General features: G+C 49.4%; 1 protein-coding gene across 1 annotated transcript in view; it reads right to left on the bottom strand.

Moving 5' to 3' along the window:
* Window positions 1-792: 792 nt before the first annotated feature.
* Window positions 793-25,444, bottom strand: part of D430019H16Rik (RIKEN cDNA D430019H16 gene) — a 39,240-nt gene continuing 14,588 nt past the window's right edge. The window contains exon 2 of the mRNA NM_001252508.1: window positions 793-6,283. Within this exon, the coding sequence (NP_001239437.1) occupies window positions 6,059-6,283 (225 nt within the window). The 3' untranslated portion in view covers window positions 793-6,058. The remainder of the gene's footprint in view (window positions 6,284-25,444) is intronic.

The following is a 25,444-nucleotide window of genomic DNA, read 5'->3' as shown; positions in this document are numbered from 1 at the left end:
ACCTGTCACCTCACCTCCAGAGGCTACCTGCTTCTAATGAGCACCAGGCTTCTTGAGGACACACCAGTAGTGGCCAGTGATCTCTTGGGTTCCACACTCTGATGTTTGTAGTCAACCTAAGAAGCTGCTATAAGCCTCTTTGAGACATGATCCCAGAGTAAGATTTCCAGCCCTGCTCACCTGCCTCGGGTAAGAAGCCTCACTGTGACTCAGTTTCCTCATTTGTGCAGTGGAGATGACAGCGGTACCTACAGCCTAACCGCTGACATGCAGGCTAAGAGCTCAGAACACTACCTGACACCCAAGTGCAACACAAATGTTTTTCTTATTTTGCTCTTTTCTCTGAGACAGAGTCTCACTCTGTAGTTCAGCTTGGCCTCAGATTTAGAGTGATCCTCCTGCCTCAGACTCCTTACTGCTGTGGTGTTTCCGTTAGTAGTGAATGCATGAATGCCACTATGGTTGCCTACTTGGTATTCCTTGGCAACAGACTGAGCTGGTCATTCATTCATTCACTCATTCATTCATTCCTTGAACATCTGCTGCGTATTTCCTGTGCATCAGAGACAGTGCAGTTGCTGAAGGTGGGAGGTGAGGGAAATAAACCTTGCTCTCAGATGGCGGGTACAGGGGTCAGGAGAGTGATGGGTTGGCTGTCTGCAGCCTCTGCCTTTTACCTCAGCTGTGATAACACAGCGAGTTCAGAGGGGAGCAGGGGTGGGAAGGGATTTATCCTGCCTCAGTGGACCCTGGAGCTGTGGCTTTCAAAGACAAGTGTGTGGGAGCCAGACACAGAGTTAAATCTTCCTTTTGTTTAATTGAAATAGAAAATGACAACCATAGCAAGAAAGCTAACACAGGGAAGTGTCACCATCATACCTTCAAGAGAGCACACGTTAATCTTACATCAGCAAAGAACCTTTCTGCTGCAAAATAGAAGCCAGTAATACACAGAGAACCAGGTGCCTGGGCAGCAGGGACCCAGAACAACAGTTAAAGTACCTCCATGTCACATTTACAAGCTGGCTAAGCAATCGTCACAAACACAGAAGCTTGGCTGATGCTCTCCTGGTGAACGGCTGGAATCCGTGAGCAGCAGGTGATGGGTAAGAATTCCGGAAAGAGTTAGACAGAAGAAAGAGTTAGAATGTCTGCAGCTTTGGCGAGCAGGGCTGGGGGACACAGAGGGTCAGAAAGGAGACCTGGATTTGTCAGATGCTGTTCCTGTCCCCATCAGGAGCTCTCCACTGATCATGTTTCTCAGGTGCCCTGGTGAGAGGCAGGCCTCAGAGGTCCTGGACAGAGTCACAGGTGGGAGGCAGGCTCAGCCTCAGCAGTCTGGCTGTATCGTAGGGTCATCTCCACCCAGGGAGCAGTCACATGGCTGACATTCTCTCACCTTGAGCAGCCTCTGTGCTCTGATTTTCTCTGACCCACGTGTGATCTGACTCACACATGACGGGTGCAGCTTTGGAAAACTCCCCATCGATTTGGACTCTGAGGTCTGATGGAGTCTCCCATCTTCGGTGCCGTTGGCATTTGGGGGCTGGGTAGCACTCAGCCATAGGGTCCATCCTGTGTGTGTGGATGAGCAGCACCTCTGGCCTCCACCCTCTAGAGGCAGGACCTCCGCACTCCTCTGTAAACCCGAGACAAGAATGATCTCTAGGCATTGCCAAATGTCCCCTGGGGAACAATGGCGCCTGAAATGAAGAATCACGGGAATTCTCTGGTGGGAAATCTGGGGACAAGACTCTGCTCTTCTACAGATCAGCCCACCTGGCAATGCCCTCAAACCCACCTGAGGTTGGGCATCCATGCCCTCTTGGCAAGCCTGCACACAGAACGATTGGTAATGTAATAACAGTACATTGAACTGCAAATGCCAATGATTCTCAGGTCTTATGCTTTGACATTTCAGCACAGTGACACCATCTGCAAAGTTCCCACCCCAAACTGAGCAACTGAGTTACAAAGGACAAAAGAAAAAGCAAACTCGTAATGTTTTAAGTGTATGATTTTGTTTTGGGTGGAAAGCACAGCTATCCTCAGTCACATGAGGTCTCATACAGGCTGCAAGTCTTAAAAAAAAATCAAGAAAGACCACAGGAGGCAGACATAGACTTGGGCTACTCCACCAGACAGAGGGCTCCATGAAGAACCAGGGCTCGCTCCGAAGTACCCTGTGGCCAATGCACGCTGAACGCACATCGGCTGGGAGTTAGCCCCATGGAAAAGCAGATCCGAAATGCTTTTGAGGCAGCCATCGGCAGAAAGATGGGGAGGTTGAGACGATGTCTCCCCAATGATGTGGCCTTGACAGTCATGAGGACACTACTGTGCTCAAGCTTGTCCTCGGAAAGGCCTGAGTCACCTGGATTTCCTTCTCCCTCTCTCTCTCTCTATCTTGTCTACGTGTGCATGTGTGCACACATGTACATGTGTAGGTACTTGTACTTGCTTGCATGTGGAGACCAGGGGTTGACATCAAGGATCCTCCTTAATCATTTATCCACTCACCATTTAAAAAAGCAAAACAAAACTCAAAGCAAACAAAAGAAGAACCATCGTCTCTCACGGAACCAGAGCTCATCTTTTTTGGTTCTAGTAGCTGGCCAGCGAACCCCCTGAACCTGCCTATCTTCCCCCCTCCTCCCAGAGCTGGTTTTACTTTAATGTGGGCTCTGAGGATCTGAACTCAGGGTTCTCATGCTCTACCCACTGAGCAACTTTTCGGCCCTTGGGTTTTATTTCCCATCAGTAAACCACAGACGGCACCCACAGTGAGCCAGGCCCAACCATGCAGACTTGTGTTCCAGGTGTAGCCTCCATCTGTCCTGAGTGATGGCAGGGTTTTGTCACGCTGGTAGTGATGTGCATTGCCCTCTGCCCTGTGGGTTTTGTGGTTCCCTCCCTCCCTCCCCCATACCAGGTCTTGCTCAAGCTCTGATCTCAGGAGGTTGCACAAGGGGTAACCAGAGCTCATAATTTCATCCCCCGGTTTCTTCAAGGAGCCCCACCGAGCCTGTGTTCTGTACCTCGGGGCTCTCAGCTGAAGCTTAGCACCCTCTCTCTCCTCCAGACCCTGCACAGAGTGGCCCTGGAGGAAAGAGGCTAGGAGGGCTTGGCACAGGTGCCCATGTGCCAGTTGGTCTCTGACTGCTCCTCCTTGGTCCCGACTTGGGAAATATATGATCTTGTAAGTAGGACTGGCTGCAGCAGGAGAGATAGGCAAGACTGGCTGCAGCAGGAGAGATAGGCCATTTTACTACCCATTGATGACAAAGGGTGGCCATACCCCTGCAGGAGAGGGCCACAATGCCCAGATCACATATTCAGCTGCGTGTGTGGCTCTAGCTCCCACACAGATCCTAGTCAGTGGACAAGCATCCTAGCCAGGACCAGAAGCTGGCATACTGCCTCTCTGGCTGTGTGGCACTGACCTGCCCCATTTCCTGATCCTTGGGATCCTAGAAACGCATACAAGGAGGGACAGTGGCCTCTCTGGGCAAGGCAGAAAAGGAACTCATAAGTTCCTCTAATTGGATTTCATGGACCACAGGGAACATTTCAGCAAGGGCAGCACTTCTCCAAGGGTCAGATACCCAAAAGGTAAGGGCCTTCCTGTCAAATTAAAGGGGCTCTGGGACCCGCCTTACCTAGGGAGAAGGCAATGGGGTACTAGCTGGGGTCCCCAAGAAGATGCTATCCTCTGCTCTGGAGAGCTTTGGGGCTCACAGAAAGACTGTACCCCAGCTTGGGTCAGCTTGCTACACAATCTGACTGCAGTGCTGGTCACTGAAACCTTCCTAATGTGCAGTTCCTTGGGGCTTGCAAGCCTTGCTGGGGGCCCCTTATACATGTGACCAAGAAACCCTACTTCGGGAACCCTTCTTGGAGACCTACATGGAGATTGAAGGTCGATTTTAAGTGGTGGGGGAAGGTTCATTATCCCTGGGGTGTAGACAAAGCCGAAGCTGTCCCATTCTGATGGTCTGAGCCATCCCAAGCTGGGATACCTTGGGAAACACCTTATGATGACTCAAGTCCTGTTCAAATGTACCTCAGTGGAGAGAGAGGATCCTCGCTTCTACACTGTGTGGCCTGACGGAAGTTACTCCACTTCTTTGGGCCTCTGGTTCCTTTCTGGGCACGACGGACCTTGCTGCTATGAGGTGATGGAAGGATGAAGGCTGTGCATAAAAATCTAGCACCATGCCTGCTCACAACACTCAAGCACTGAGCTCAGGCCTGCTCGTCCCTTAGCTGATGACCAAGACAGAGCCAAGCAGAGGCAGGAAGGACAGTGGGCTGCACCTTGGCTACTCTGGCTGGGACCTGTCATTTGTTCCTCACTGTTATCTGTGGTGAGGAAGTTCAGATAGGAAACTGGAGCAAATAGGAGGGCAGAATGTGACCAGTTGATGCCAGGTTGGCAAGGGGATTCCCATGTCCGTGACAATGTAACACTGTCTACAATGTAACACTCTGTCTGATCTAGGAGAGCAGGAAAGATGTCATCTGACTCTCTCTCTCTCTCTCTCTCTCTCTCTCTCTCTCTCTCTCTCTCTGTGTGTGCCTGTGTGCCTGTGTGTGTGTGTGTGTGTGTGTGTGTGTGTGTGTGTGTAAAAGCACTGACATGCTTACAAGGCTAGAAGCTGTCCTTAGCTTTCCTGTCCTGTCTCTCAGTACAGCAGACACAGATCCTTCCCCAACCTGCCATCTCCATGGAGATAAGGTAGGGGACAGACCACCAGCTGCAGCTCCCAAGAGGCACTCAGATAGCACTGGGTCACAGCACACTCCCGTTCCCAATGCTGGCTTGGGTTCTCTCATGAGAGTGCCCCACCCTCGGCACAGGGAAAGGCTCAGGGGTGTGACGAGGAGGCAGGAAGCCAGAGCAAACATCCCACAACTTCCATGCCCAACACACAACAGCTGAGTGTCAGCCCAGCGTCCTGCCCTGCTGAGGATTCTAGGAGGCTCAGAAGACACTCTATGCCCCTACTTCTTGGCAACAAAGGTTGGGCCAGTTCTCTGTACTAACAGCTTCCCCCAAAGCATTTGCAAGTATGGCTGGATACACTGAGGGGTGTGGGGAATCAAACCTGTGACGGAGGGCACAGCAGCTAAACCAATTTACAGCACAGAGACCAGATGACCTGTAAATGCCCAGACTGAACATCTCCTGATTCCCTCTGCGCCTCAGCTGCTGGGGTGGTGTGGGGACGGGCTCACTAGAGAACTTGGCTAGGATGGAGGTCAGACTCAGCGCTGACTCCTTCATTATCTTACCACACCATCATCAGGCCCCTGCCCCTGACATCTGTCCAGTGATGAGGGGGACATGATTAAATCATCCTCGGAGGAGAGAATGCTAACTGCCTGGACGATCTAAAATGTGAAGACGTCTTCTGCTTTTCTTACAAAGATCAGAAAGTTCATTCCAGTGTCTGGGTTTTCTAATGCATTTGGAGTCTGCAAGGGACCAAGTGTCTGGTGACAAAGTATCATTTACAAGTCAATTTCTCAACACTCTGCGACCTTACAACATCGCAGTCAGTGTCCCGAGGGGTGGGACATAAAATTAAAAGGTAGGAATTCTAACTTGTGAAAGTTCTTCTTGTCCCAGTACCCACATACTGGGTTCAAAAAGTCTGCAGAAAAAAAATATGACATACAGTGATAATTGACTGCTAAGAAAATGTCACCAAACCAGATCTGCATTTTTCCCACCCAATAGGATGTTCAAAACCATCATTCTGGGACTGACCGAAACTTCAAGAATTTTTCAGTCTGCTGTTTGAAGGACTCAAGCCATCAAGCTTTTAGGAGCTGAAAGCACCAACTTCAAGGTGTCTTGAATGAGCTCAACCTCAACATGGAATATGCTAAACCCGATCTGCCTGGAGGAAATTACAGATGTATGGTGCCTGCCCCTCCAGGGACCATTCAAGAACATAGGTGTCTCCAGCATCTGGGAGAAAGATGGAGCCACATGAAAAACCTTACTAGGTGAGTCCAGAGTGGGAGGGGCATCCCCACAGCTTCAGCATCCTCAGAAGGTGAAGGCATACACCACCCCTACCACCACTATGTTCCCCAGTGTTGCTATGATGGCAATCCATAGCAGAACAGCATCGTTGGAGGAGCGAGGAGACTCCTCAGGCTGGCCGTGGCCGTTGGACGTCGAGTGGACATTGCCAGGGGAGTTAAACAGGGAGTACTCGGTACTGAAGTCCTCATTGGATGAGTCCATGAACGCTCCTCCCATCATGGGCAACTGCAAGGAGAAGAGACAGAATGAACCAGGACTGCCCAGCGGAGAAGACACCCTGCTTGAGGGGCCCAGCCCAACAGGCCTGCAAAGAAGTGCGATTCGCAGGACACCAATGCACATTTTAACTCGTAAAAGTCAATGTTTCATGCTGGCTCTGGTGCATGCCTGCAATCCTGATACTTGGGAGGCTGAGAAACAGGGAAATTACAAGTTTGAGGCCAGCTTGGGCGATATGGTGAATAGCAAGCTAGCCCCAAACCAACCCAATTCAAACCACATGAACAATAAACCCCCCCCCCCAGCACATGCATCAAGCTTTATGGCAGACACTTGTGAGACCACCTCACACACAAAGCTTGATGGATCTCACCCCACAGGCTCCCACACTCCCTGAAACCTGTGCCAGACTCTCCCACACCCACATGGGCTGCAAGACACATTTATTGCTATTCTAACTTGTTTGTTTGTTTGTTTTTCCTTCAAGATAAGGTTTCTGTGTAGCCCTGGCTGTCCTGGGATTCACTTTATAAACCAGGTTGGCCTCAAACTCACAGATATGCTCCTGCCTCTGCCTCCCAAGTGCTGGGATTAAAGGCGTGCGCCACCACTGCCCAGCTGTTATTCTGATTTTAAAAGGGAATACATGTTAGGCTAGTAGTGACTCACACCTACAACTTCAGCCCTCAGGTGGCCAAAGACAAAGAATCAGGAGAGGCATACCTGCCTCAAAATACAAAACAAACAAACAATAAACAAATAGTAGTAACACCATGGGCTATAAGCCACAAACCACTGCCTATTTAGCTAGTTAACATTTTGTTAAGTGTTTATTTTATTTCTTCTGTGTGGAGACAGAAGAGGGAGAATCAGCAGAGAGAGAGGTTTAAACACCCGGGTTTCTTGTCACAAAGGTAAAAGTCCACCAAACTCCCACTTTAGAAGATCTTCCCACCGCACACCTAACCCCTTCTGGGATGGGGCTAACCAATGTGCAACATGCACCCCAAGAGCTTCCAGAACGTTCCGGTGGATGCTTGAAGAAGGTCTGTAAGCATCCAGAGGGACCTGTTGATTCAAAAAACCTACAGTGGACCCAACCTACAGTGGGTCTCAGGACAGACATGGGGCAATTCTTGAGTTAAAACAGAGAGGCCCCAGTGTTCCCGTGTGTGAGGAGGGAGATTTGGATTTGAGATCTGAGCTGCATGGGAAGACATTGGGGTTAGCCGGCTTTCCCTTCCAACTCTCCCCATTCTTCAGCACAGACAAGGAAGGCTGCCGCTTAAAATCCATGTGTCGTGTCCTAAGCACCAGGCTTCAGAACCACAATCAACCTCCTGTACGTGGCACAAAAGAATGAGTATGTGTTCAGGTAGACCTGTGGTCTCCTCACAGATCCAACGCTTTGGAAAAGACTTTGAGCTTCCTGAGCTGTGCCATAGCCCATAGTGACCCTCACTCTGATGGCAGCACCAACTACCTCTGTATCTCCTCACAAACTGACATCACTATCAGTCTGTCACTCCCCTCCCTTGGGTGGGCTGGAGAGGCTGATTGTCTCAGGACAGTTTTGTTGGGGGAAACTGATGGAACATGATTGACCCAAGAAAGGCCATACCTCAAAGCTTTCAGAGTCAGATTATGTTGGTTGGAATACCAGATTTTGTTTATATGCTCTAAAAAAAATCACAAAGGAGTATCAGGAGCCATCGAGGAGAGGCTATGGCCAGCAGGTGACTTTCCTGTAGGTGGCCCACTGTTTTTGCATGGCCTAGGATGTGTGAGCCCTGAGAGGCCATTTCATCCCAGGATTGCTCCTTGTAGCTGATATGCCTTTTCCTGTCACTATTACATAGCCTCATCGATTGGGCAGATTTCCTGTAGATCAACATGATAAACTTTCATGAATTGATGCAGTTTAGATGAATTAAATATTTTATAGGATTCCTTTGATTCAAATAATTTTAGGAAGAAAAAATTTTAAGAGATGACGTTAATTGTTTTGCCAGAAAGACATGATAAAGTTAGAATCAAAAAATGGAATGAAACCACTCCTCAGAAAATAGTAAGTAAAGGCTGCATCATAATGAATACCAAGAGCTTTCAGAAGTACATTAAAAAGAGAAACAGGCTTGGCACAAATTTTGTGATCAAGGAAAAATATTCATCTAGGTCAGGTCCAAGGATGAGGCCACAGGTGTGCACTATCATAAGACAAGGCCATGTGAAACTGTGGCTTTGAACTTATAATAAACTTATACAATGAAACACTGCTTTGAATACTATCACATCCTTTTGTAACTCCCCCTCAGAGTAACATTTCATCTATGAGGTAATTTTCTAAGAACTTTTGTCTAGGAAGGTATAAGAAGGCCAGAGAAGTGGATTAAAGAGTGACATCTGGGGCTCTGCCCCATCCACCCACCAAATGTATGTGTGTGGCTTTGGGGGCTTTGCTGGATCCACCAAAAGTATACATGTCTATCTGTCTATACATACATGTGTAGGTATACGTGTATGTTTGTAAGTATGCATGAACACTTGTGGAGTTGAGACAGGTGGTCAGGCCTGATGCGCGCGCGCGCGTGTGTGTGTGTGTGTGTGTGTGTGTGTGTGTGTGTGTGTGTGTGTTGCCTGATGCTTTGGCTTCCCTAGTAGCTGGGATTTTAGGGGTGCATCAAACCCAAGCCACAGTTCCATCCTGTTCCTAGAGTTTGGAATTTCTCCTTTTGCTTGTGGGCCTCTGCCCTTGCACACACCTTTTTACTTGTGAAGATGGTCTTCCTACATGCACAATTTCTCTTTCCCTCATTTTATGTCATGTGAGCATGTTCTGCCTGTAGGTATGTTTTTGCAGCAGGCACATGCAGTGGTCCTAGAGGGCAGAAGAGATTCCTGGGTCTCCTGGAACTAGAAACTGTAGTAGTGTGAACTGCCAAGCTTGTTCTGGGAATCAAACCTGGGTCTCTGCAAGAACAGCCCGTGCTTTTAACTCCTGGGTCATCTCTCCAGCTCAATGTGCACAATTTCTTGCTTTAACAACTCTAAAGTACCAGTTTCTGGTGCTTAGAGACAAACTGCCCTTGCCTCCCCTTCAGGAGACTGCTGTGAATTCCTAAGACTTGCACTACACAGCACAACCCATAAGAATGCTGGCACGCTTTCTCCTGGAGACCAGAACTGCCTATCTTGATGTAAAGGCTCCTTGTTCCTCCATCAGCCTCCAGCTTCTGGGTGGCATAGGCAGGTTATTCACACAGAGAGGGATAAGCCTGGGCACATAAGAACAAAGGCCTCTCCTTGCTCTGCACGGGTCCAGGCCTGGGAGGACCCTCCCTAGAGGCAGAGTGACCATACATTAATCCTCAGGGAGGACTCTGCTGCCTGGATGGTCCACAGTTCTTTTGAGTGGAACCCAAATGGGCAACTAGGAAGAAATGTCTCCTTCACTTCCGGCTAAGATGGTCAGCATGCAGTCCTGTCATGACCAGAGGCAACAGCAGGACCACTCCCTGACCCGGGCTTCGGGCAGCTCAACCTTAGTACATAAAAGGAACTCAGTTGTCTCATGCTGTGACTACACTGGATCTCAGGGTTACTTTGTAAAGAGCAGTCATCATAGAGTCTGTAAGTGCTTCCCAACTGCCTGCTTTAGCTGAGCGCACCCTTAGGAGAGCCCTTGGGGGGGGAGAGTCTGTCCTGTGTGTGTTTATCTCTTCTGTTGTATTGGAGATGAGCCCACACTAAGCAAGCACCCTTGTAACTGGGAGGTCTTTTTTTTTTTTTTTTAATGATCCTATTATGTTGCCCCAATTAGGTTGTGAATTCACGTTCCTCTACCAACTGGGAAGGATACCAGAGCTGGGCTGGGTGTAATAATGACCCTGGGGTGTAATAACTGAAAGAGATCACTAGGGGGAGCCCAGTGAGGGCTGTGTTTCCTGCTATCAGAGAAGGTTGCTGGTTATAAGGGAGAACTGGCATTATGACAAATTTCTCAGCCATCCATTTTTTTTTTTTTTAGATATTGTCTTCATTTACATTTCTAATGCTATCTCCTTTCCTAGTTTCCTCTCCGAAAGTCCCCTATACCCTCCCCCCCGCCCTGCTCCCCAACCCACCCACTCCCACTTCCTGGCCCTGGCATTCCCCTGTACTGGGGTATATGATCTTCACAAGAACAAGTGCCTCTCTTCCCAATGATGGCCAACTAGGCCATCCTTTGATATATATGCAACTAGAGACACGAGCTCTGGGGGTACTGGTTAGTTCATATTGTTGTTCCTTCTATAGGGTTGCAGACCCCTTTAGCTCCTTGGGTACTTTCTCTAGCTCCTTCACTTGGGGCCCTGTGTTCCATCCAATAGATGACTGAGCATCCTCTTCTGTATTTGCCAGGCACTGTCATAGCCTCACAGGAGACAGCTATATCAGGGTCCTGTCAGCAAAATCTTGCTGGCATATGCAATAGTGTCTGGTTTTGGTGGTTGTTTATGGGATGGATCCCCGGTGGTCAGCCATCCGTTTTAATTCTTGTGCTTCTGACATATCTGTTATTTCACATGGATATACTTAATAAAATTAACACCGTTAGCAAACCTACAGGCAGTCATTCCTTAACATCGCCTAGACCAGTGGTTCTCAACCTTCCTAACGCTGTGACCCTTTAATACAGTTCCTCATGTTAAGGTGACCCCCAATCAGAAAATTATTTTCATTGCTACTTTGTAACTATAATTTTGCTACTGTCAAGAATCATAATGTAAGTATCGAGTTTTCCAATGATGGTCTTAGGTGACCCCTGTGAAAGGGTCCTTGGACTCCCAGGTTGAGAACCATTTAGGACCTAGCGTTACGTGACAGACCTGCCATAACTCAAAACTGCCATGAGTAGAAATGTCTTGCTACGTCTGTCCTACCAAGTATCAGAGCTCCTCGCACGGGCAACTCCTGGATTGTCTCCTCCAGGACAAAACAGTTGTATGCAGCCTGCTGTGGCTGCCCAGCCTCCAGAGTCCTGCATGACCCATGTCATTTAGGGAGAGACACAGGCGACACTCACAGGAGTGGTCCAAGTAAGTGTGCATCACTTTCACGCGACAATGACGTGAAGAAAGAACTCTTAAGATGAACCATTATGTAGCTGGGATATACAGAGAGTAGCAATGCAAGCTACAGGATTTTACCCATTACACATCAGGAAGAGGGGTGGCATCTCATGTGTATATATGCAATATATATTACACACACATATAAATGTATATGTATTTTATGTATACTGCATATATATACATATACACTGTGACATACGCACATACACACATATGTATACATATATATGGTATGAAATATATATGTGTATGTATATATATATGTATATATGTGCGTATATATGTATATGTGTGTATAGATATGTATATGTGTGTATGTGTATGTGTGTATATATATATGAATGAAAACTGGACATCAAGTAAACAAAGAACCCAGTTAAAAGTGAAGTATAGAACTAAGCAAAGAATTCTTTTTTTTAAATTTTTTTTATTAGGTATTTTCCTCCTTTACATTTTCAATGCTATCCCAAAGGTCCCCCATCCCCACCCCCCCATCCCCTACCCACCCACTGCCCCTTTTTGGCCCTGGTGTTCCCCTGTACTGGGGCATATAAAGTTTGCAAGTCCAATGGGCCTCTCTTTGCAGTGATGGCCGACTAGGCCATCTTTTGATACATATGCAGCTAAAGACAAGAGCTCCCGGGTACTGGTTAGTTCATATTGTTGTTCCACCTATAGGGTTGCAGTTCCCTTTAGCTCCTTGGGTAATTTCTCTAGCTCCTCCATAAGGGGCCGTGTGACCCATCCAATAGCTGACTGTGATCATCCACTTCTGTGTTTGCTAGGCCCCGGCATAGTCTCACAAGAGAGAGCTATATCTGGGTCCTTTCAGCAAAATCTTGCTAGTGTATGCAATGGTGTCAGCATTTGGAAGCTGATTATGGGATGGATCCCTGCATATGGCAATCACTAGATGGTCCATCCTTTCGTCACAGCTCCAAATTTTGTCTCTGTAACTCCTATGGGTGTTTTGTTCCAATTTCTAAGAAAGGGTGAAGTGTCCACACTTTGGTCTTCGTTCTTCTTGAATTTCATGCGTTTGGCAAGTTGTATCTTATATCTTGGGTATCCTAAGTTTCTGGGCCAATATCCACTTATCAGTGAGTACATATTGTGCGAGTTCCTTTGTGATTGGGTTACTTCACTCAGGATGATACCCTCCAGGTCCATCCATTTGCCTAGGAATTTCATAAATTCATTTTTTTAATAGCTGAGTAGTATTCCATTGTGTAAATGTACCACATTTTCTGTATCCATTCCTCTTTTGAGGGGCATCTGGGTTCTTTCCAGCTTCTGGCTATTATAAATAAGGCTGCTATGAGCATAGTGGAGCATGTGTTCTTCTTACCGGTTGGGACATCTTCTGGATATATGCCCAGGAGAGGTATTGCGGGATCCTCCAGTAGTACTATGTCCAATTTTCTGAGGAACCGCCAGACTGATTTCCAGAGTGGTTGTACAATAAGCAAAGAATTCTTGAAACATGAAACTCAAACAGCCGAGAGACACTTAAAGAAATGTTCAATATCCTTACCCATGAGGGAAATTAAAATTCAAACTACTTTGAGATTTCATCTTTCCCCAGTCAGAGTGTACTAGATCAATAAAACAAATAGCAGCACATGCAGTCGAGGGTGTGGGAGAGAGGACACTTACGCATTGCTGGTGGGCGTTTGCACTTGGCAGCCACTGAGGACATCAGTGCTGGAGGTTCCCCAGGCAGGTGGGAATCGATCTATCTCAAGACCCAGCTGTGTCACGCAAAGGACTCTTTATCTTATTGCAGAAATCCGTGAGTGTATGAGTGTCTCCATGTGGAGGCCAGGGTCGTCTTGGGCATCGCCACTCAGGCATTGTGCATCTTGTTTGTTGACACTGTCCTGGAGCCTGTAGGCTGAGTTAGCCAGTGAACCCTGAGATCTCTCTGTCTCTGCTCCCCCCAGGACGGGGATTACAGGTGCAGGCAACTATGCCCAGAGTTTTGATGTGGGTCCTGGGGGGTCAAACTCAGGTCGCCATGCATACAGAGCAAGCACTTTACAGATAACAATATCCCTGTCCAACATATACCCTGCATTCTGCTGCGTGGTGGGAGGCAAGCCCTGCATAGGAAACTCAGATGCCCTTCTACAGGGAAGGCTACAAGGCTACACGCGTGTCACGATGCCCACGGATTCACTCGCATGTAAATGAATGTTTCAACATGGATTGTAACTATACGGCCAGCCAGGGGCGTGACCTGGCTGCCTCTGAGTAAGGTGGGGGTGTGGTAAGAAAGATTGACAGCAGTAACGAGGGAGGGGCCAGCAGGACACTATATGCAAATCTCTTTTTACAACATAGAAGTAAACTCTAACTGAGCCCCTCCCCCTGCCACTCCCCCCCCCCACTCTGGTCAGTGGGTGTCTGCTACTTTTTGCTCTTGGTGAACATTGTAAGATGAAGGATAAAGTCCTGAATGGAAGCATGTGTCACACTGTCATGGTCACAGTCCTGGCTGCTTTCTGGACCACCACACTCAGTGTGAGAGCTCAACGTGAGACTCAGGGTGGCTGTAGTGGCTATTCCTGGTTGTCAACTCGACTATATTTGGAATGAACTACAATCCAGAATTGGAAGGCTCACCAGTGACCCTTATCTGGAGGCTTGGAGATCCTTATCTGGATCTTGGTATGGAGATCTTGAGCCATAGTGGCTATGGATTCCAGAAGATTGAATCTCCGAGTTCAAGGAACACACCTTCAATCTGGGCTACACCTTTCATCTGGGATTAAAGGTGTGGTGGAACACACCTTTAATCTGAGCTACACCTTCTGCAGGAGACAATATAAGGACATTGGAAGAAGGGAGTCTAGCTCTTGCTCCTTCGCCTGCTTGCTGTGTGAGACTGAGTAACTGCTAGATCCTTGGACTTCCATTCACAGCTGCGACTGAACCATTGTTGGGAATTGGGCTGCCGACTGTAAGTCATCAATAAATTTCTTTACTATCTAGAGACTATCCATAAGTTCTGTGACTCTAGAGAACCCTGACTAAGACAGTGGCTGAATTGTCACACAGGGAGTTGTGAACTCTGGCGATGTGCATAGGAGCCTTAAAGGGTCCTTTCATATCCTTCACCTCCATCTCCTGGTGGGAGCGTCCCTAAGGAGTAGGTGCCTTCCACAAGGTGGAGGTTACACTAACCCCTCTGGAGCCTCTCTGGGGAAAGGAACAGCAAACTTCCAGAGGGAAAGGCGTGGCCTTTGAGATGACAACAGCAGACGCTGTCCTTCACCTAGGCACCCACCTGAGGAGGGCACTCAGAAAGACCCTGTGTGTTTGCTGGGCTCTGGATGACGGGTTTGCTCTGTCATCCCGGCTCTGCCAGACCCCTCCAGCAGGTGATCATTCCCAGAGTCCAGTGTATTTTGTCCCTTCCCACCTTCCCACAGCCTTGGGGCCCAGCTACAAATAGAATGTAGCACTCTTCGGATGTGGACTTTAAATCCACATGGAGATAGACATATTCTGACCATCCCATGCCTGTGGTAGGCGCTGGTGCTCCCAGGAGGCTCTGGGCCAGGAGCCCTATGATAGTTTGCACAGGGGATATCTAAGAAGTCCCAGGCAGATACTGAGAAGACCAGAGTGAGCTTTCACTGAGCTGTGGGAGCTGTGTGGCAAGGCTCTGAGGTAGGCCCTGCCAATAAGACATTGGTACGCAGCTAATCATGAGCATCAGAGTAACAATATAGACCTCAAAGGGAAACCAATTAGGGCCAGGGAGATGACTCCATGGGTCAAGGCACCTAAGGGCTTCAGTTGACTCCCCAGAGAACATGGTGGACAGAGAGAACCAACTCATACACACTGTCCTCTGGCCTTCACAGGCATGCCATGGCCTGTGTACATGTGCTCTCCCCCAGAAAATGTAATACTGAAAATTTAAAGAATAATTACATCTTGTAACTCAGACACGCTTATTGGACACACTGAAAAGCTGCCGTTTATCTGACATTCAGAGAGTCAGCTCCCCGTTTCTCTCTGCTCCCCCTGACAGGCCTAAGCTTACAGACACTGAGAAACAGAGCCAAGGACCACGCCCTCAGCTGTGTCTCTTCAGAGCACACCATCTGTGGCCCAGCCTCTTGGGTGACCTGGTTCACCAGAGAATTCCAGATAAGCATCCAGGCAGAGTAAATATTATACAGATAATTTCTCTCGTCGCTGAATTCTCACAGTCTCTATGGTCCTAAACAGAGGGTTGCGTGACTCAGTGACCTCCTCCATTCTTATCGCTCAGCAAATGCTGAGGACCAACCGTGTACCAGGAGGGCTGGAAAGGTATCAGTGATGCTGCGGTGGGCTGGATCCTGAGAATCCCTCAAAGACCTGTGTGGTACAGACTTGGTCTCTAGCTTGACACCATTGGATAAATACAGTCACGGAATGGCTCCATGCACACTTTAACTGACACAGGGCCAATCGACAGAGAATTCGTTTTAGCCATCTTTCTAACACGCAAGTGAACTGCTCTTATTACAGTGTACACACACACACACACACATGCATACAGGATGTGTACACACGGTGCATAGGGTTATAGATTAGAAATGCCTTAAAAGCCCTTTTCATCCCTGAGCCTCATGCAATGACCAGGGATTTTCAAATGGTCAGAAATGATTCATAGGTTTGAAATATGAGCATGAGAAGAAACCTTCGCAAAAATGCACACACAGCTCATGTGGGGTCTACAGCTGTCATAAGTGTCTCCTGTCCACTGTGCTCGAGGTCTTGCATTCAATAAGTGTGGTCTGGGGTCTGTGTGATACAGGCTTCTCCAGGTGTCCAGTGGCTCAGAAGGAAAGTTGGGTAGTGACAAGAACAGGGTCTCGAAAAACCCGGCTAGGCTTGGGGAGTGCCCAGGTGGGTGGGCAATTCCTGTATACAACGTAAATAGCTGGGTAGAGTCTGTAGGTCCAACCCATCCAGGATTGATGGTGGAGGAACAGGGTCTCCCAGAAAAGGCAACAGAAAGCAAGTGTGATGGAAAATAAGCCGGCAGACTCTTGGCCTCAGTTACAGCAGGGTGGCATCTCAAGTGGTGGCTGGAGCCATGGGGTGAGGAATGGGAATGGGAAGCTGCCCAGCTCAGCACCAAGGCCAGCCTCCATTCCTTGAGCAGGGCTCCACCCAGCAGGGATTATCCTGGCAGTAGGGTGGCGTTCTGCTCTGTTAACTACCTCCCCACGGAACTCTGGAAAGTCCTGGAGAAATGCTAATGGTTGCAGATCTGGAGACTCCCCCAGAGATGGCAGCTGACCCCTCCCGTTGTTCTTCCACGGAGACTGTGGAAACATTTGCCGCCTACCCGCGAATGCACCAGCAAAGCTGCAGTTGCCTGGAACCCACGCTGCAGATTGCATGTCAAACAAAGCAGTTCAAGAAAAACCCAAGGAACATCTACTCAGAGTTTGCTCCAGGTCGTATTTGATTACAGACCACCCATGAGATAGGACTGACATCCTTGTTTTCCAGGTGGGGAAACTGAGGCACGGACGGAAAGTTATTGAGAGGAGGCTCAGGGAGGTACAATGACTTCCCGAGCTTGCATGGCTCGTATATAACTGACCAGGAACTAAACTCTAGGTGTTGCAACACACAAACAGCACTACATTCTGGGGCCACTGTAAACATCGGTCACCTGGTGACCACTGTCACCTCTGTGTCCTACCATAACAGTAACTGAGATGTTTTCTCCCTCAAAGGGGATCTCAGCTGGCGAGGAATTTAGAAGTGAGGCTGCAGTACCCAATGTGGCCAGGCGTGGCAGCATAGAGACCCGAGTTTCATCTGTACTGCGCATACTCAGTGGTATCTGAGTCTTCTGTCTTCCCTCTTCCCTCTCTGAGCAGCACCTGATTCTCAAGCTATTAGTGACTGTCACGGGGTCCCATCAGAGCCTGGAGATCGTAGGCCTGGGTCCTAGACAGACGAGCTCAGGTCCTAGCTTCTGCATAGGGCACTCTGCTGTCTTCTCTTCCTGAACCCGCTAAGCCAGGGATCTCCATGTTCTTTGCTGCTCGCTCATCTGCCCCACCACTGCCCATAACCCTGTCCATACTCATGACCCTCCAGAGGCTTCCCTGACTGTCTCAGGAGCTCAGACGGAGCAAGCAGGGTTTCCTAAGAAGAGCTACTCTGCACCTGGGCCCTGTATTGTGGTTTCACAACAGCCCCACAGAAGAAGTCCCATTCTGGGACTCAGAGAGGCACGGTCCCTTTCCTGAGAACACATGGCTTATGAGCAATCGATCAGAAATGGAATTGCAAATCTGCCCACCTTGAGTCCACAGCTCTCTGTGCCAGAGCCAGACACTAATGAACCCCCACAGTGGACGAACTACCAATGACATTACACATGCCTATTATTATTATATTATCCGCCTGCTTCTACGATTAGCCATGTACTTACATCAGGGGTGTGTCTATCCTTCCCTGGGCTGCGAGCTCTTTAAAGACAGAAATCCTGGAGTTAGATTTCTCCTTGAATCCCAGTGCATGTGAGGTACAGCTGCTCACATGAAGTAGATGCTAAGAGTATACCACAATAAAAAAAAAAAAAAAAAAAAACGATGTCCAACTGACGGCGGTGAGCAGAGCAATCTAGCACAGCATACAGACAGCTGCCTGCTCTACCACTCAGCCCCACCCAGGGGCCCAGGAAAAGAAGGGTATTTTTGGAAAACCTGAGAACATTGCAGAATTAAGAGTAAAAAGCAAACAGACTTCTTTCAAGGCCGTTGCCATAGTAACTCTGCACACAGCAGAAAAACCCGCTGTCTCCACGGAGCCATCATCTTTGATTACTAATAGTGAAAGGAACACTAGCCTGGGGCAGACATGTTGGATGTGGCTGGCCACCACCTGGGATCTGTCCTCTGTGGTGTAGCCCGTGGCCACAGTGAGAACTCAGGGTGCCATGGAGGAACCTGAGATGCAGCTTGTCTTAGAAGATACTGGTTGAGACCATCAAGGAACAAGGGCCACGTCTGGCTGGGAGGGCCCCACCTCCTGGTCACGCCTGGCCTCCCATGAGTGGCTACAGTTTGTTCTTCTGAAGGTCGGCAAGTTTCTGGACAGTCTCCCAAAGCAAATGTAAGACAATGAGGGCTCGAAGGCTTTCTCTTGGGGCAGCAGAACAGCTGGCACTGGCTGCTGTGAACCGAACCTACTCTACCTCAGAGGCTCCAGAGCTCCTCTGGACTGCCCCAGTAGCATTGATGGAACCAAATGTGTGTCCCTTTCCCTGAACAGAGCAGGGCCTCAAGGCCGCTAGGCAAAGGGTGGGAAATCTGACCAACTGCTCATTCATTTATAAACTCAACAGACATTTTGTTGAGCATCTATTATATGCCAAGAACAGGTCAGAGGCCAGCTGTATATAGAGAGAAACACAGTCCTCTGTCTTGAAGGAGGACCGGAGAGGGCAGTGTAGGAAGGAAAGACATGAAACAAGACAGCGACAGCCTATACCAAAAAGTGGGTACATTCTGGAGTGTGTGGTGGTGGTGGGCTGCGAGATAATGATGTAGCCAGAGTTCGCCTCGCTGATCCAATCCTCCGGGTTTTTCATCCTCCCTCTGCCTGGGAAAGTTCTATTCAGCTTGAACCGCCATCACACTTCAGATTCTGCGCTGTGGGGTCCACTGAGCCAAAGGAAAAATCTCCAAAATTCCAGTCTCCTCCACAAAGTATCGTGGCTCCTGGGTGACGACAGTCACAGGAACTCCTGGAAGAGCGGGAGACACATCGAGGCAGCTGTGTCTTGCTGGTCCCTTACGTAGGCTCACTTGTGGTTATTTTGGTACGTCCAACTGGGTCAGAAGAAGCCAGAGAGTCACCTGTCTCTGGTGGCATTCAGGAAGCGCCATTGGAGCCCTGACTGAACACAGGGAACAAGTCGTGGTGTCCTGAAAATGAGGGTGTGTGGGTGTGTGTAGGGGATCAAATCCCTGTTGGCCAGTGGCTGCTCCATACAATGCCACTAACCTGTCCCCCAGCAGAGAGGACTTTGTAAGAAATAACTTCCTAAGCCCATGCTGTCTGCTGCCGGGGAAGTCTAGGCAGTAAGCTTGCCTAGGGAAAGAACACGCAGACAGAAACAAGGGAGCTGGGACTTTGTCCCATAGTTGCAAAGTAATCCTACATTAGGAGTTCTCTGCTTGCCACAGTCAAACAGATGGGTTGGTCCCCATCTTGCCCAGCTCCCAGATGTCTGTCAAGCCTCGGATTAAATAATTTGTCTCTCTTAGGCTAGAGGTCCTGTTTTTGTACCCTGACAGCTACTCCTAGGGCAGTCCAGATAGGAGAGATGGCTGTCTTTAGCCCTAACTGTTCTGGCACAGCTCGGGTACTCAACAAAAGCTCGTTGCGTTGTGTGGGCAACACCAAGCCTGAAACATCCTGTAACCCTGAATACTCTCCATGCTGGAGACAAAATCATCTTAGTAGCTAAACTGTATCATTTCCGAGAATATTTAGAGCATCACAGGTTATTGGGGCACGGAGCACCTTAAGAAACCATGGTCTTGGCAGTTCAGGAGTGAAGACACACACTGACCCTCAGGTGAAAAGCCCAGGTCTGGTTCCAGCTGCCTAGACCCAGAGGGTCTGTTGTGGCCACTGCCCTGGAACTGTGGGAGTGTGCACAATGGAAGCAGCCTTCAGGGAGCTAGGCTGGCTTCCCAGGCTCAAGTGGAACCTGCTTCGTCTTCAGCTCGAAAGGCTGGTGAGGGTGTTTGGGTGAAGACGTCCGTGGGCGGCTGCGATGTCTGAGCCTTCTCGAAATGACCTCACGAGAGACAGTTAGCAACAACCACACTCGTTAAGGCAATTAGGGCTACAGGAGTCTTTTTAATAATGGCCAGGCCAAGAGGAGGTTAAGACCTCTCAAATGCCTCTTGGTGCTGAAGTCCAGGGGGTAAAACATTTTAATAAATGGCATAAGCCATAAAACGCACAATTGTACCAGTGTGTGTGTGTGTGTGTGTGTGTGTATGTGTGTGTGTGTGTGTGTATGGGAGGTCACATCAGTGTCAGAGGGAATTGGGGTAACCTTGTAACTTCTGACTTTTTGCAGAGTTTAGCAGGACTTTCCAGACACACTTGCAGCTGGTAGACAGATCCATCAACAAACAAAAGAACACACAGGGGAGAAGGAACAGGTGCCAACCTGCTTGCCGCGCAACCCTGAAAAAGAGAGTTCAATTCTGAAAGCTGTGTGTAAAGAGTTGCGTGTGAACACACGTACCTATAATCCCAGCACTGAGGGGCTGAGCCTGAGAACCTCAGGCCCGCCAGCCTGGCAGTTAGTAAGAGGCGAGTGAGAAATCCCTCACACACTCCTGCCTCATGTCTGTCAATGTGAGACAATACCTTGGGCTTGAAGCAACTTGGCCAGTGAAGAGTTTCTTTGGCTCATGATTCCAGGCTACAGTGAATTAAGGTGGGAAAGTCGAGGCAGGAACTTAATCCTTCATTTCCACCCTTGGGAGCAGAAAGAGAGAGGGGTGGGGGAGGGAGAGAGAGAACGAGAACACAGAGAGGCAGGGATTCTTGCCTGCTCTCAGCTAGTGTTCTATCTTATACTTAGGACCACAATGGGCTGGGTCTTCTTACATCAACGAGCAGGGTAATCCCACACAGACCTACTCACAGACCAACCTGATCTAGACGATGATCTCTAATGCTCACACTGGCAGGGCAAGTGTGGGAACCATCCCTCAGTGGTTAAACTGCTTGCCCTGCACATGGGAGCACTGAGTCCAAATCCCCTGGACCCTCACACATGCCAAGTAGAAATGGTGACACACCTGTAATGCCACCTCAGAGGGCAGAGACAGGGGATCCTCAGGTCAAGCTAGCTAGAGAGACGAGCCATATTGGTGAGCTCTGTCTGGGTTTGATTGAGAGCCCTTCCTCCGTGAATAAGGCGGAAGATCGATCAAGGGTAGGTACATTCGCAGCCATGGGCCAAGTCCTTCAGTTTGAGTTGCTATGCAGACTCCTTGGACCGCTCTGCACATCCTCAGGGGTCTTATGGATGTAGACATGACCCCCAGCTACTGGTTCCAGTGCTAAGAGAGGGGCTTGGACTCTGGCATCTCTCTTCTCAGCATCTGTGGAGTTATACAGGCAGGGTGAAGTCTCGGGTTCATCTCGGTTCTTGACATATTTGTGCTAAGGTTCAAAAATATCTACTGCACAAACGCTGCAGGGGAGACCTGCCTGATCAGAGGCACACAGGAAGAAGCCCCAGTGTCGCAGAGGGAGCCGGAGGCTAGGCACGCCGTGAGGCCAAATGGAACCTCACAGCTCACACTAATGAGGGTATCAGGGCAAGATCCAAAGAGGTGATGGGTTTTCTGAGACAATCATGCTCTAAGGAAACTGCTTTATACAAACTCCTGGGAATCAGCTCAGCGCTGGCACACAGGTCCAGCAGGCATGAGGCCCTGGGGTCAATCCCAATGTTAATTCATAAAGCCATAAAAGGAGGTGACACAGAGAGAGGATACAAGATGACTGCTCAAGTATCGTAAGCCTTGTATAGCTGGCTATTTTTCATCGTGTGTGTGTGTGTGTGTGTGTGTGTGTGTGTGCTTGCCAGAGCTGGAGAAGAGAGCCCTGAGAATGGTGGGCAAGACTGTGTGCTTTCATACACTGCCTCTCACTTGCATCTCTTGTCCAGCCATGTGCTGGATGCTAATGTCCCTTCCAAACAGAGAAACTGAGGAGTGACCGAGGCAGAGGCAGAGGCAGGACTGAGCCTCGAACCTGTTTCCTATCTCAGGCACTCTCCAGGCCGGCACAAGTATGGTAAGACTTGCTGCCTCGTGTGACAGGCAGCGGGAAAGGGAATAAGACAAGAAAGAAGGTCACAGTGAATCAGCCAAGTTTCCCGACACTTATGGGTGTCATACTGCTATGTTTAGGCTGCAGAATCCTGAGGCTTCTGGTAACTGACCACAGATTCCCTCCCCGCACTGTGAGGCCAAGCGCACCAGGGCTTGGAGCGACTCAGTGGCTTCCAGTCAGCACAGCAGAGGGAAGAGCATGGCTGCCTGCCTTCAGCTGAAGTCACAGCTTTGAGAGGTAGTGAGCCCCCATTACTGGATATGCAGACACAGTGGGCTACTCACCCTTGATAATATAAAACCTGACTGTGGGTGGGAGATTTGGCCAGCACTCTCTGATGATGAAATGGCTTGTTAGAATTCACACTCAGGTCTCTACCTGTGTTCGTGGTACCTCCACCCTGGCCTGGTATTTGCTCACTGACCTGAGGGTCTCAAAGAGAGAGGCCTTTGTTCTGTGGGGTTGTGGCTCGGGTCACCTGAGTCTCATCAGACACCCTATTTCTTCACATTGCCTCCTCATGAATGTTGGGGACCAGCGGGGTAAGCTGTGTGGCCTGGCTGGGGTGCTCCCACAGCTGTGCTCCCTAATGTTGGGTGGCAAGCGGCCCGTGAGAGCCAGCAACATTTTGCTTTCCATGTGAAGCCTCTTACGGCTGTTGGGGCTTGTCTGGAATTGGGGTGTCCTAAGGCTCTGAGAGGAGGTGATGTAGAGGGCTGCAGGGGAAGAGGAGCTTGCATCCTGCTGTGCAGACAGCCATGAGGCATTAGCTTCCTGGGGCCAGTGACGAGTCTGTATCTTGCACCCCCCCTCCTGCTTTCCTGACATCTTTATACACGCTGCCAGAACTACAGGGCTGAGGGGATAGTGTTCCTCTTTGGCCGCATCTCACAGAAGGTAACTGGGATGGTTTGCATATGCTTGGCCCAGGAAGTGGCACTATTTGAAGGTGTGGCCCTGTTGAAGTAGGTGTGTCACTGTGGGCATGGGCTTTAAGACCCTACTCCTAGCTGCCTGAAAGCCAGTCTTCCACTGCAATCAGGCTTCACCAATAGCCTCTCACAGGCTCCCTTCACAGTGCTAGGCCTCAAGTCCTTTTTGGCCCCTTCAGGACTGGGCTGTCAACTGCAACTGAGGCTGCACCTTCACCAATGGCCTTCCATGGACTCTCACAGTGCCAAGCCTCAGCTGCTCTTCATGACCCCTTCATGCCTTCAAAATGAGTACCACCTGGGTGACTCTTACATATTACTAAGTCCAGCTGCAGCATAAGGTACAACCTTGGCTATCTCTGGAACACAGCTTCTTTGTGTTCTCAGAAAACACTTCCCAGAAGATTTCACCTCAATGAGTCTAATCTCTTCTTAATCATCGCCAATTTCTTAGCTCCAGCTAACCAGCATCAGTTGTCCCAGTAATGCACAGGTTCCACTTTAGTGGTTCTGGTATCCTGTTAATCACAGCTGATTCTTCAGCTCCAGCTAACCAAAACAGCAACAGCCCTGCTAAGAGTCTTTAATCTTCCCTCTGAAATTTCACAAGCCAGACCTCCATCTTCTGCACTGTTCTCAACATTATCTCCCAAGCTCCTCTAACACCTGCCACAGAGCTCTTAACACCCCAATGGTTCTTCTAGCTATAAGTTCCAAAGTCCTTCCACAGTCCTCCCCAAAACATGGTCAAGCTGTCACAGGAATACCCCACTATGCTGGTACCAATTTCTGCCTTAATTAGAGTTTTACTATTGTGAACAGACCATGACCAAGGCAACTCTTATAAGGACAACAATTGGGTCTGGCTTAAAGGTTCAGAGATTCAGTCCATTATCATCAAGGTGGGAACGTGGCAGCATCCAGGTAGGCATGGTACAGGCTGAGCTGAGAATTCTCCATCTTCGTCTGAAGGCTGCTAGCAGAATACTGGCTTCCAGGCAGCTAGGCTGAGGGTCTTAAAGCCCTCGCCCACAGTGGCACACCTACTCCAACAAGACCACACTTCCAAATAGTGCCACCCCCTGGCTCAAGCAGCTACAAACCATCACAGTAACCAAGTCCCAGGACCTGAAACCACCAAAGTGTCCTTCAGAGCTTTTGTCCAAGTGTCTAGAAGCATTTGGAGTCCATACTGGACAAATGCCAGACATCTGTAGAATTAACGAGGTGGGTGGACATGCACCAACTCAGCCCCTGCCTTTCCTTCTTTCTAGTGAAGAACGGGCAGACACAGGAACTCACTCAGGGGCACAGACCTCTGGGGCAGCAGTTCTATTCTCCCAGAGCCCCTCCCCCAAAGCCCCGGTGGTCTCTGAGGTGGCAGAGCATCTCCGTTTCCCTGGCACCATCCTGGTTACAGAGCCGCAAGTCCCCAGTCCTGAGTGAGCCGTGACAGTTGGTCGTGGTGCACTTGAGTGAGTGACCATCCTGACAGAAGTGTGGAGGTTCTTTCTGAGGGACAGCTCTTTCTTCGCATACACCCCACAGCCTGTGTGCCACATGATACCAGGGCAGGTGTCTCCACCCTTCTGCCTCGTTTCTCCCCAGGAAACTAAGAAGCACCAGAGGCACACACTACAAACACATCAGAGGTTGTATCAAAACGCCAAGTGGAGAGCCGAATGTGCCAAGACCATGCACACGGCAGGCATGCTACCGGGGCTGAAGGGCAGGCAGGAGGCAGGCAGAGTTTGAGGGACAGAGGGGGACACTTTGTGCCGGCAGGAAGTACTGGCCTTCCCGGCCCTCTAGGACACAGCCTGCTTCTGAGCACTCGGCGTTCATTGACCTCCGTGCCTGATCTTATTTCATTCATTAAATATTTACTGGGTCTGGCCCTGGGCTGGGGCACAGCGAGTTTGGTGTATATGAAACGAAGGTCTTTGCTGTCAGGGAGCATCAGCGAGAGCTTCGAGACTGAAGGCTGAACGGAGCTGTGCAGGAGAGGGGTAGGCTGTGTGGAAGGACGTGGCCTCCTCCTTTCCAGGGCTGACACCGGTCCATCTGAGCCTCACCAACTCCCCCAGCCACGGTCCTCTCTGCCCACCCACACAGAGTCTGGGCCTGAAGAAGACTGTGACAGAAATGTATTTGACAAATACCTGCGACACATGCATTTGAGCCTTGGAGTCCCTTCCAGCACTCTGCAATCGATTAGC

This window comes from Mus musculus, chromosome 12 (assembly GCF_000001635.26).
Source record: "Mus musculus strain C57BL/6J chromosome 12, GRCm38.p6 C57BL/6J".
Classification (NCBI taxonomy): Eukaryota; Metazoa; Chordata; class Mammalia; order Rodentia; family Muridae; genus Mus; species Mus musculus.
This window is presented reverse-complemented; position numbering and strand designations above follow the sequence as displayed.